General features: G+C 40.6%; 2 protein-coding genes across 2 annotated transcripts in view; one reads left to right on the top strand and one right to left on the bottom strand.

Annotated features, from left to right (window-relative positions):
• Positions 1 to 671: 671 nt before the first annotated feature.
• Positions 672 to 7,600, top strand: rgs11 (regulator of G protein signaling 11; the record flags this gene model as incomplete). The annotated part of the gene is given in 14 exon segments (XM_035670340.1): positions 672 to 778; positions 1,041 to 1,092; positions 1,384 to 1,442; positions 1,603 to 1,679; positions 1,770 to 1,851; positions 3,165 to 3,230; positions 3,748 to 3,777; positions 3,890 to 3,951; positions 4,254 to 4,367; positions 4,568 to 4,683; positions 5,319 to 5,406; positions 5,487 to 5,625; positions 6,703 to 6,785; positions 6,891 to 7,600. Coding segments are annotated over 14 exon segments (1,205 nt in total), but the record flags the coding sequence as incomplete, so codon positions are not given.
• Positions 7,601 to 9,162: 1,562 nt separating this feature from the next.
• The window catches only part of pgap6 (post-glycosylphosphatidylinositol attachment to proteins 6), a 6,839-nt gene continuing 2,853 nt past the window's right edge, over positions 9,163 to 13,148 (bottom strand). Inside the window, exons 7-13 of the mRNA XM_035670339.1 lie at positions 13,030 to 13,126; positions 12,660 to 12,774; positions 12,268 to 12,410; positions 11,916 to 12,094; positions 11,572 to 11,718; positions 11,358 to 11,474; positions 9,163 to 11,220 (exon numbers count right to left, since the gene is read on the bottom strand). Of these exons, the coding sequence (XP_035526232.1) occupies positions 10,897 to 11,220; positions 11,358 to 11,474; positions 11,572 to 11,718; positions 11,916 to 12,094; positions 12,268 to 12,410; positions 12,660 to 12,774; positions 13,030 to 13,126 (1,122 nt within the window). The 3' untranslated portion in view covers positions 9,163 to 10,896. The remainder of the gene's footprint in view (positions 11,221 to 11,357; positions 11,475 to 11,571; positions 11,719 to 11,915; positions 12,095 to 12,267; positions 12,411 to 12,659; positions 12,775 to 13,029; positions 13,127 to 13,148) is intronic.

Genomic DNA, 13,148 nt, shown 5'->3' with positions numbered 1-13,148 from the left:
TGTGTGTGTGTGTGTTGTGGGGGTTGCTGTTTCAAGTAAACAGAAATGGGGTGACCCCCAGAGGATCCAGGTCTGATTAACTCACCTGATGATCTGGGTTTGATGAAATGCCCCTGTGGAGGTTTTCACCTCAGGAGACTTTACCACGTACCTAAACTAAATTAGAGGTTGGAAAAAAGTAGTCCACTGGTCCCTTTTCCTCAGAGCAGACTAAAGTAGGGAAGAGTGGAGTCAGTCAGCAAGGGAGAGAGAGAGAGAGAGTGGTAAGAGCTGATTAAAATGCATCACACAGCTTTTTTTGGTTGCTGTCAGTCATAAAAGTAGGGCTCTTTAACAAATGAGGGGAGACTGAAGATTGATGATGCATTTCATCACTGGAACAAAGCCTTGATTTGAAAGAGATTGCTGACAGGGAGCTAAAAAATGTATGAAAAATTAGGTTCACAGCGTTACTAATTATATTCCTTTTGGCCAGTTAATATCATTTATTCTCCACATTCAGTTTGTTCAATGTGAGAGCTTTATCCCTATCATCAACACAAATAATAGTGTCCTATGAATATACATCAGAAATATCTATGTCAGCCTTAAATGTGTGTAAGATTGCATAAAAAGCCAGTTCACTCCCCCTGACAGTCTAGTGATTGGTTCCTCCTGTGGTGTATTAACAGAGGCACTGCATGTTGGTGCCATGCTGGTGAGATACGGGTACGTTTACCCCCTGAAGGAGCCGAGATCTCTTGTGCTACGGCCCGATGAGTCGCCCTACCGCTTCCAGGTGAGTCAGCCACCCCTCCACCCACCAGGTAGTGTGTTCATTCTGCCTGCTTGCTTCCCCTCCTTTCCAGTTTAAAAGCTTAACCACTTTTGGCTAAACCCGCCACCTTCTCTCCATCACTATCCCTTTCTCTCTCTAACTCCATTAGCCCACTTGTTAATCCCCCATCCATCTGCCACTCTCCGCTGCCACTTTTTCATGACCCGCTTCACTATTAACCTAACCTAATATTTAAAAATAATGTCTTTTTGTAATTTTTCAGACTCCTTACTTCTGGACTAGCACCCGGTGGCCTGCCTCAGAGCTGGACTATGGTAATGCCAAAAACAAACTGAAGGGGTGAGAGGGGATCTCAGTAGTGTGAAGGAAAATGACCCATTTATATACTATATGTTAAATTATGAGGGAAAACAACTATCACCCATTATCACAGTATAAAATGTGACAAACTACCAATAATTCCTTCTTTTCAAATATAACATAGAGTCCTGACAAGCATTTACAGGAGCTATGGGCACAACATATGATGTAGATCAGGACACAAATCTCTTTTCTTTGTTTTTTACTTCTTTACTGTTTTTGTTGTCCTTCTTATATCCCAACAGCAATCTATTTGGCTAAAAAAAACATAAGGAAACAAGGAGAACTAATGGAATATGAGAAGGTGAGAAAAGCGTGTGTCTATGTGTGTAAGTAAGAGAGAGAATGTGTGTGCAGCTTGAATTATGCAGTAGTAGGTTTGCACTAACAGGCCTCTCTTTTCTGTCTGTGCTTTCTTTTCTTTTCTCATTCATCTCTTGTCCCTTTTCCTCTTCCTTTTTTAGGAGAGGTACAGTGTGTTGCACAAGAGGATCAACCACACATGGGACTTTGTGGTGATGCAAGCCAGAGAGCAACTTAGGTACAGTCACAGTCTCTCTCTCACACTCACACAGACACACACACCCATGCACACAGACACACACAAACTCACGGTGTGATTTATGTTTAGAGCATCCAAACAGAGGCGGAAGGCTGACCGCATTGTTCTAGAATGTCAGGAGCAGGCTTACTGGCTCATCAACAGACCCCCGGTACGTCCACTGCTACTGTACTCTGTTGTGTTAGACTATGTACTGTAATACACTATACTGCACTGTACTGTTATACACTATAGTGTTCTATTCTGTGTCGGATTAGAATATATACTGTAGTATATGCCAGGGGTTTTCAAAGTGTAAGACTGCGGCCTCCCCTCAGACAAAGCTTGGAAAAAGGCACACCCCCTCTCCCCTCCTTCATTTAACTTACTTAGTTTAGCTCAATTCCTGGATGTCCGGTTAGGGTTTGATAATGATTATGATTATGTTATTTGATTCCAACCACACACACAACCATTGAGCCAAGGGAGCATAATATTGCTGTCTGACATAACTACACCAAAAGCATAAAGAGACGTCTGCCCTAACCCATTTATTCGTTTCTGACTGGGAAAGTGGAACAACTATACAATTCCCCCGATCTAATGTATCTCTGAGGTGTCTCTTTAACCAAGTCACACACACACGTAGGCTATTCGATATCTATGTGATCTCCTTTTGATAACTAATGTAATCTTTTTTCACTTTCATTCACTAAGTCTCCCTTCAAATTGTTTGGAGCCTCCCTGGAGAGGCCTGCCTCCCACTTTCAAAACCTCTGCTCTATACTTACAATATTTCACTGTACTGCTTTACACTATAGTGTGGTGGATTAGAATATATACTATACTATACAATTTTGCTCTTTTGTACTGTTCTATACCATACTATGCATTGTCATACTATACAACTATAGAAATGTGCATTGAAGTATTTAAAACAGTCAGAGATCCCAGTAATGTTCACTCACAGTCCCCTCTGCCTCATACATGAAATATTCAACCCATCTGGTAAAAGCCTCAGCTGACAACAGGGGCAACAGAGAGAGAGAGACAGAGAAATAATATTCGTCATATTCCACTTTCTTTATGTTGCCTACACACCACAGCAGTGCATTTGATTCTTAGACAAAGACAGACAGACAGACAGAGAGAAGGATCAGAAGGGGCAAGAAGAAAGGGAGGGAAGCTGGGATTGCTTAGGAAGCTGAGAGTTACTGTGGAGGAGAGAAGCGAGTGAAGCAGAGGACGGGGGCTTGGATGAGGGATTCCATCTTGTCTTGCCCTTATGAATTAGGGACGAGGGCATGGAGAAAAAGAAAGAGAAACCTGAGAATAAAAGTCAGAGCTAGTGGAGTGGAAAGCTCAAGGAAGGATAAGTGCTCACTCACACGCACATTGTCATCAGAAGCACACACACACACATAAACACAAGCTCAGTGACAGACATACTATACTTAGTTATTAGTGTGTGTATATTTTTTCCAGCCTGGGGCATTTAATGTGTTGGACATGGGTCTGGAGAGACTAAATAACAGCTCAAGAGTTACACTGGTCAGTGACATCACATTTCTTTACTTCCTGTTTTATTCGTTGTTGTTTATTCCGCTCTGGAAAACCTAATGTGCTAAAACATGTTATGGCTTTCTCTCTTTCTTGCTGCTGGGATTGTTTCAAAGTAAGTGTCCAAGTAATTGTGCTATACTATGGACAATTCAATATATTACATTCTTTTTCTAATAGAGGTTAGAAATTTTCGGCCCATACAGAAATTATGGCTGATTCTATGCAATTTTTATTCTTTCTATTATAATACTCAATTTCTAATTAGTCCAGAGAATTATCCATCTTTGATGATAATTAGATCTATATATATATATTCATATTTTTAAGCTCATACTGTACATTTCTCATGTGTCGGAATATATTCTGTTTAAATATTTAAAGCCACTGTTTGTATGAGTGAGCACATATAGACACTGGGAGGCTGCCTACTATTGAAATGACTGTATAAATGTATAAATCAGATATTGTGTGAACTATAGTGATGACATTGTGTGTCCCTTAACAGAACTAGAACAGCGACTACTACAAAAGTGAGGTAAAGATCATACATAATGCATACACCCTCACTTTAAGAGCATTGACTGTATATTATAGCTCGATTTGTGGGCGTTTACATTCGTACGTGTGCTTTTTGCCTTTGCCCACAGATCGAAACCTGTAGACGGGCCCTTGGAAGAAACCGTGTAAAGTCATCCATCTGCCTAGAAGGGTATGTGTCAGTTTGATAAGCGTACATACGCAGACACACACACATGCACATGTACACACAAGGACTGACTTGCTGCCTGAACCGAACTTCACGTCTCACATGCACACACATGCACATAAGGCTTATTGCTTCCACTACAAGAGCCACTAATGGATGCTTCCTGAGGCAAGTTGGAATTAGTGGCCATTAACTCTTATGATCTGCAGCACTAATACAATAATACTGTGTGTGTGTGTGTATGTGTGTGTGCATCTGGTTGTGTGTGTGTGTGCATGCCTCTGCATTTGTGTGTGGATGTGCAGTTTTGTGAAATACAGCGAGCAGTACCTGAACCACGATCCCATTATGCAAGGCTGCCTTCCCAGTAACCCCTGGATCTCTGATGACACCGCACATTGGACAATGAATGCAGAAGTGTGAGAGAATACACACAGATACACACACATTATAATACGTCTAAACTACAGTCAACTGTAGTATTTTAGTTTAGCTGGTTTTAGCTTTTGTAGCATCTCTTCACATATCAATTAATGCATTACTTCATGGTTATCACAGTAGTTTGCCATTTGAATGCCTATGTGCCTGGTTTGTGTTGTTGGTGTGTTTCTGTGAGCAGGGTGCCCTTACCAACACGTCTCCGAGTGGAACGTTGGAGCTTCAGCTTCATGGAGCTTCTTAATGACTCCATGGGGAGGCGGGAGTTCATGACCTACCTGGAGAAAGAGTTTAGTGGTAAGGAGGAGTGACAGAAATGCCTTTTCATATACTTGTGTGCGTGTCCTGACTCGTAATGGTTGTCGTGTCAGATTTGATAAAATTTGTCAAAACCCTTAAAGATTTAGTTAGTTCGTTATTAGGAGCCCAATAAACAAACTGTTTTACATGTTGAATCACAATCATACAAGCAAAATTCATTATTGTTTACATGGAGACACTTACAATACTTACAATAATAAACCGAGAAAAAGTAATTGTTATTCATATCAACCTTAAATTTATTCTTACTCCTATTAGCGTTCAGAATTTCATTATCTTTTCTAATTAAATTTTACAATCCCAGTGGTGAGACATGGAAGGGTTGAGGTAGAGGAAAAGAAGATGACATGGAAAGTAGATAAGAAAGAAGAACGGAAAGGAGGAAGGAAAGTCCAAGACAGATTTAAGTGTGATAAGGGTATAAGGGATTTATTTGTTTATCCATGCAGACATATGAAATATTGCCAGGGGCCAAGGTGTTCCACAGAGGCCAGCCATGCTATAAAAAGTATCTAATTATGTGTCACTTTTTCCTGCATCGTTGTTGTTTCATTCACCTCCATACATACCCAACACCCCATTGTCTGTCTCTCTCTGTCTGTCTCTGCTAGCGGAGAACCTGTGTTTCTGGCAGGCCTGTGAGGATATTAAACATGGAGAAAATTCCAGGATTATTGAGAAAGTGGAGGATATTTACAAGTAAGTCTACAAGCACACCAACATGCATACAGACTTATATTTACAATCCAGTGACAGTCACTCTTCTGTGTGTGACTCAGAAATTTCCTGGCTCCTGGAGCTGCCCGTTGGGTGAACATCGACAGTAAGACGATGGATAAAACTCTAGACGGGATCAGACACCCACATCGATTTGTCATGGACGACGCACAAATGCACATCTACTTTCTCATGAAGAAGGTCTGAACTCTGACCCACTGTTTGATACTTGAAACTTACAGACAAAATAGGATATGAATGTTCTTTTTCTACACTTCCAGGAATCCATGGTTTCAATTAATTTGCATAGAATATCTTTTAACAGACTTTTGATTATTTGATTTGTAGGATCATTTAAAGTTACATTATTGTTGCGTGGTATTGCAGTGCTGACTGCAGACTTTTCTGCATATAATGTACCTTACCATGCAATGATAATAGAGCATTACTAAATATGATTGCAGTATTGATGTTGATGGGAGGCACTACTCATGCAAGCTTTATGAGTCTAATTGATTTTCATATGTTAATAAAAAAATAAAGAAATCAATGGCTGCCTAGAAGGGGGAGGGTTGGAAAAATACATTAAAAAATATGTAAAACAGAATAGCCTGCATTCAAGGGCAATTTCACCCTGAAGAACTCACAAGCAAGCAAGCAAAACTTTATTTATATAGCACATTCATACGAGGGTGCACACAATGTGCTCAAAATATCCTCATATGGTATGTATATGGAATAACTGGAAGTGAGAGAGCTGAGAAGACTCCTATTTGGAGATGATAACAGGCAGCCTTTGTGATGTTGGTGATCTGGAAAAAAATAGTCAGATCCACACTAACCTGTGTGGTACTTTCCAAGGCAGGTTTTTGCACCAATAACTAGAATTTTACTTTTGTCTTTGTTGGGCTACAGGAAATTGTGAGACATCTTATTGTTTATGTCTAATGCAACAAGTGATTTAACAGAGTTTAGAACTTCAGGGGACAAGGACAGGTATAACTGTCATCAGCGTAATTATGATAACTTGCATTTTGTTTCTGGATTTTGTGGCCTAGAGGCAAACTTTAGAGAAAAAAAAAGTCATCTATTCAGATGGAATGTGAACCAAGCTCATTTTATTTGGTCAAAACATGAATATTCTTTATATCTTGTCTGTAAACTAAAAGGAGAAGCATCAGCTTAATGGCAACTTAAGGCTAGCTGACAGTTTCTAAGACTTACTTAGGTGGTAATGTTGTGTGATGCCATTGTATTTGTGTGTGTATGTGTGTATAGGACTCTTACCCAAGATATCTTAAGTCTGACTTATACAAGAACATGCTGGCCAAAGCTGTTGTCCCCCAGGAGACAAAGAAAAGGTAAAGTCTCACTTTAATTACCACTCTTATTTTCCTTTTACCTCAATACATTCATTCCCTAATATTACACTTCTCTTCTTTCTTTCTTTCTCTTCTTCCTCTCAGTGTGTTTCCCTTCATGAGACGCCAGCGGCACGCTAGCCCCTCCCCCGCTCAGGCTGTCGCCCCGGAAGATGGACAGGCCAAGGGGGCCGGGCAAGCAGGTACCAACTCTGCAGCCGGTTCCCAAACCTGATGCCAGGCCCAAAAAAACGTGTCAGTCTCAATCACCTGAGTCTCCATTGTATCTGTTGGTCACCATAGCAACCACCCAAGGAGTTGCTTTTTCTTTACAGTCCTACTGTCTGTGTGAAAGCCAGAGCTTTTCTTTCACCGCTGCAACATAACCAGAGCTAGGATTTCAGTGTTAGAGCTTCCTCTCAGATCACAGGTGTAAATGCATACTCAGCAGCATCACATTTTATTCCCACAGCACGAGCAGTGAATAGAGAAAAAAGAGCTTTTAGTGCTACCGTTACAGCATAGTCATCCTGCATCCCATCTCAGTCCAAAAAGTCTGTCCTGTTTTTCTTGATATTGATTCCTAACACCAAATCTTCCTTTTCCAAGAATCTGTTCTCTATCTCATACGCAGTTTTAGAAAAAAAGGTTTATAGATCAATAGAGATGTAAAATATGTATTTAGTCAAAAATTTGCCTCAGCATGTATGTGATTATCGTACAGTTTGCTTAATTTGTTCATTCCATGGCCGAGCTTCACATTGTGATGGTTGTTGCTGTTAATTTAGCTTGAGCATGTTTTCATCTCAATAAAATGTCACAACAGCATTCAGTGTTGTGTTGTGTTCTCAGTGCTGCATGTGTGGTAAACTGTGAGTGTGTGTGGATCTGTGAGGCTTTTATTTTTAAATCTACTTCTTCTTTTCATCTGACTTCCTCTCGCTCTTATGTTCTTTTTTTTCGTTCTCCCTATATGGTTTGTTACAGTATTTGTTAACCTCCAGATGTGAAGGCTTTGCCACATGAACTGCTACAGAATATATCATCAGATAAAAAGTTAATCAAATACAGATTTGACAATGAAATGTTCATCATCACTAAAATTTGTAGTCTTGAATAATAGAGCCTCAGCCACTCAGCCCATTTGACAGCTACTTTCAGAAACATAAAAAATAGCTGCTGCACTGGCTCAGTTCTGTTTCCCACAGTGCCATCTGTCTGCACATGCTGCTCTCTTTCTCTCCCACTACTGTGTCTGAACTTACAAACTTACTTTTACACCTTTCCTTCCTTCTAATAACCTTTCAGGTTTTACTTCCCTTCCTTCTTCCCTGCATTGGTCCTGTGGGAGCTGCAGTTTCTTCTACTGGACTGGCTCCCTCTACTGGCTGTATGTTGTCACAGTAACAGTGTTCATATTCTAAAATAGTGGTTTTTGGCTTGTGACCTATAAAAATTAACAAACATCTAGTATTAATTATGAACATGAGTTGTAAGCAGTTTAACCAAATTTTTCTTCTCAGATTGTATTTAAGAGGGAGGGCTGAAGAGATGAAAGTGATTTTTTTTTTTTTTAAGGAATAAATGATCATCAAATCATCAGTGAAACCCTTCAGGTTTATCTTGGACCTCTGTGGGTGGTCTTGAGACCCAGGATAGGAATCACTGCTGTGCTACAGCACATACATTTAAGGTCCATATGACTTAAATTATCAATGTAGGACTTACGATAACTTGTCACCACTACTGCTAAGCAAGGTTGCCCTATAAGAGACAAGTCAGTTAATTTATACTTACATGTCAGATTAGTCATCATAAGGAGTACTACAGCAGAGTTAAACATTTGTAGAATATCTTCTATGCCTGTGGAGGAGCTATCCAAAGTCCTGAGTTAGGCCTGCAAGTTCAAATATTTGACAGAAATTTAGGATGTATGAAAGATGATTCTGAGTTGCATTATGGGAAATGTAGGTTTCTGAAGCTTGACTCATACTAGGCACTACAAGTCAGGATGTGTCGGTCTTTGCTGCTTTGATTTGGACTATTAGAGAGCAGTTAGGCTTGATGTTGTGATCTGTAGTACTGATCTGTGTCAGCCTTGCAGGACCTGAGAGACCATCAAATCTACTAATGGAGGTAAGCTATATAAGGGCACACAAGCAAATCCAGTCACGCACACACACTGAAATGTGTATTTCAACACTTCCAACAAGCACTTTCTATATTTCTGAGGATTATGCTAATCCGCTTCCCTGCATTCCCCATCCACTCTTAGTGAGTGAGTGTGTGTGTGTGCGTGTCAGAAGGGGAAAAAACAGTTTGAGACTGTCCACATGAAAGCTCTGAAGAAAAATCATGAAACATTTCTCTTTCCACAACAGATTTTATTTTTGGTACACTAAATTCTGTTTGGATTTTTTAACAGATTGAAAAGTAGCTGTCCAGTACAAGGAAGTAAATGTCTCATGTTAAGCACGATTTATGTCTTCATCCTTAAACGCAATGAGAGCTACAGTATGTTGTTGCGGTAGTATGCTTTTTCATACTCCTACTTACATGTGACAACAAAAGAAAGCGTTTCACACTCTCTCTCACACACACATAAGGAAAAAACAATATTTCGACAAAGAAATGAAGGCTATTGTGACAAAAAAGTTCGGTTTGAACTGTGCAAAATCACAATGAGAAACTCATCACAGTATGGGACGCTTAAAAACAGACAACATATAAACTGTATACGACTTTCACACACTCACACAGTACACTCACTCACAGAAATACACAGACAAGAGGAGGCACTAGACACAGTAATCTGAATATACATTCATAAAGTGCCCATTCATACACATAAGGGCTATGTACATTACATAGTAGAATCTGTTATTTAATCATAAAAGTGCTTCAGAATAAAATTAGGAACTGGTAAGGTTTTATAGTGGGAAACTGACAAGAACAGAGAGGACACAGACACCCAGTTTCAATACAAGCTGCATATATATCTGTACATGGGCGTAACCTCCTGCCATGTACAGGATTTTAAGATTTTGTTAAGGAATGAGGAGGCACCCTGTATCCCATACTACTACACTTTAGTTCACATGTACACTCGATGAAAAGCCCCTGAATTACAGCTGGCTACTGGCTGAGAATGTGTTCTACAAAAAAAAAAAAGCTATGGGAATACATAAAGAGCTGATTACTGGTCTTAAATGATTTCTATTACATGTCTTTATCTAAATTACATTTTCTTTAATGTTCTGCAATGATAAAATTCTGTAGATAAAAAAAAAAAACTCTTCCTCTGCTGACGAAGACCATGTTATACGACTGCAAGTTCCAGAGCAAAAGCTAAAAAGTGGACTGAGTTATAGTGTCAAACTATTTTAAATGTTCTTAAAACTGGCAGATAAAAATCAAGCACATTTTGCCCAGGCCTGTGGGGAAAAGGAGAATACAAGAGGGCACAAGAATGAGGAGTGTTTACATCAACTATAAATATACTGTATCAGCAGACTCAATGATAGGCTGAATATAAAGTTTTAAAAGAGATCCACAAAGTGCCATTCCTTATAAATATTTCAAACATTAATGTTCTAGCTTGGTAAAATATGTACATACACAATATGTACAAACTCCTGGTTATGAGGTCACAGGTCAGGTGGTGTGCTACCTGAAGGTTTTGATGTTCACACCTGAGCTGGTGCAGTGGATCACCCTGGAGGTTTCAGCAGGTTGGATTTGGGTTCAATGAGCTGTTTGTGTGTGTGTGCGTGTGTGTGTGTGCGTGTGTGTAATTCAGGATGTCTGCAAGTTAATTGTTTAAGCTAATTCAAAACTTTTAGAGATCATTTTCTTTATTCAAATATAAGACAAGTTTGAACCCTTCTGTAAATGTGAACATGGAAATGGTAGACCTATGAAAATATAGGTCTCAATTAGATTTTAAAATGCTTATTCCTGATATTAAGAACATTTGAAGAGTCAGATTTTGTGGACACCAGCAGACACCCTGTGCTCGTGTATGTCTTTTTTTACCTTATGTGAACGTCTGTAAGGCTGTTTAACAATCAATGCCTAGTCACTCTGCTTCCCTACAGCATCTCTTGTCCAACTATGTGACAGTGTAGAGTTCTTCTTTGCTGCTCTGACAGAGTGTGTACCCACAAACCCGGGGTCTCCAGCTCCAGCTCCAGCTCCAGCCCCTGGTCCAGCCCAACGCCTCCCTGTTCTTCTCCTTGGGTGGCAGCAGGAACACCACGCAGCTGGCCACCAGGATGTGCCACAGCGAGTGCGTGTAGTAGTAGTTGTCTTCCGTCTCGGCAAAAATGTACAAGCATACACCGATCAGGGCGCAGACCGCCCCGGGGATCAGGTAAAAGGCCCAGCGTTTCCAAGAAGGCGGGTAACAATGTCGACGCCGCACCCCTCGGTATACCTGTGAGCGACACATTCAGCACTTCAACTTCAGCAAAGTTGTAACTGCCTAGAATTTGATCAACAAGAGAATCGGCAGCAGTTTCCTGTCAGATAGCGTTTTATAGACTTCCTGTTGCATCGTGCTGTATCTCTTACCCAGGAAGCGACCATGAACAGTATGGCACAGAGGACGGGGCCCAACAGGTTCCACAGACCTTTGCGGTCCAGCTGCATTGACATGGCTATCAGCAGAGCCCCGAGCATAAACAGAGTCTACACAGGGTATTAGGAAAAATACAATATTAAACAAACATTAGCACTTAAAACATCATAATAATGTGATAATAGTGTTAAATAGGCAGCGTCTTACATATTTGAATGTGTCTCTGATGCGAGCCATGCACAGGATGGTGACCCAGATGGAACAGACTGACCCCAGGAAGTCACAGTATTGTAGGGTATCGTAGTCCATCATGCATAGTACGGCTATACCTGGCTGGTCACATGCATGGTAGAACTAAAATATGAAAAGAAGAAAGAAAGAACAAGGAAATTCACTGGAGGAATTAACTCTCACATTCTGTAAGCTTGTCTTGCACACAGTTACATATAAAATATATACATAGATATAAATGTTCCCATAGTGACCTGTCAATGTCTAGAGTGTTGCTCACTCTAGACATTGCAGTGTATGTGTGTTTCTGCATGTGTTACCGTGGAGAAGAACATTGTGAAGAGGTAGACGGAGGCCTCAGTGATGTAGTAGCGTTTGATGGCCACCACAATGGCAGGCAGAAAGAACAGGTTACTGAGCGTGAGCAGCAGAGTGGCTGTCAACTGGCGACGGTACGACTGAGCTGTCGAGTCATCAGTGCAGCCCCAACCACTCCAGCCTGCGCGCGCACACACAAACACACAAACACAGGGATGCTACATATTATTTTAGCTCAAGTAAAAGGCAGTGAGGCTGGGCTTTACGCTTTAGTTCACATTGAAGCTAAGTAAAGCAACATTCTCACAAATATAGAAGTATCTTTGTGTGTGTGTGTGTGTGTGTGTGTCGTACCAGCCTTGCAGACGCACGCAGCATACAGGTAGCTGTAGGATCTCAGTAGTCTACATTCACCGTATGTCCCACAGTCCTCTACACAGGCACTGATGAACACGTCTGGGACCACAGACACCAATGAAGTATTACCACATTCACTGCTGCAAGACAAACACACACATTTAAATATTTAAAAAAAACACACAAAAACAATGAACAAGACAGAAATAGCTCATCAAACTCCAGGTCTCTGAGACTTTTAAATGTGGATTAAAAAAAATGCGCTTTAATGTCCTGTCATTTAGAGACTCTCAAAAAAAATATGGATTGGTGTTTTAATTAAAAATGTCTAAACATGAATAATGCGTAACACACTGTAGCGTTACATAAAACCATATTTGCACGATTACCTGTTACATGTGAGCTGCAGGGTGAGGTACCATGTTGTTGACTGAGGGAAAGGCAGCCTGACAACAGCTTTAGGAACACTGACATTCACCTCAACGCCATATCCTCCAAACAAAGCTGCAGACACACACAGAAAGTGTTTCCTCATAGCTGTCAGACGCATAGTCATAGTGAAGTTGGAACTTATCCCAATCTGCACCTTCAAAAGGCTGTCGGCCTAGAACTAGAACTGGTGTAGTATGCCTGCATGACAATATTTTTATACTGCACACAGGAAACATTTTGTATTAAAAACCCAACCTATCTGGGTCAGTCAGCTTATGTGTGCCGCTATTCTGGCTTCATGTTGACTAAATGAATAATTTCAGTTACCTGTGTGACAGGGTTGAGAGTGGTTGAGTTCAAGGACTGGAGCCCAGGGAGAGAGACAGGCCACCACCCTGCTGCTGTTGCCCACGGTTACATTAGTCTGCAAACACACACACACACAC

Source organism: Morone saxatilis, unplaced genomic scaffold, assembly GCF_004916995.1.
Source record: "Morone saxatilis isolate NCDOM2014 unplaced genomic scaffold, NCSU_SB_2.0 Contig23, whole genome shotgun sequence".
Classification (NCBI taxonomy): Eukaryota; Metazoa; Chordata; class Actinopteri; family Moronidae; genus Morone; species Morone saxatilis.
Note: the sequence above shows the minus strand (reverse complement) of the source record. Positions and strands in the feature narration are given on the sequence as shown.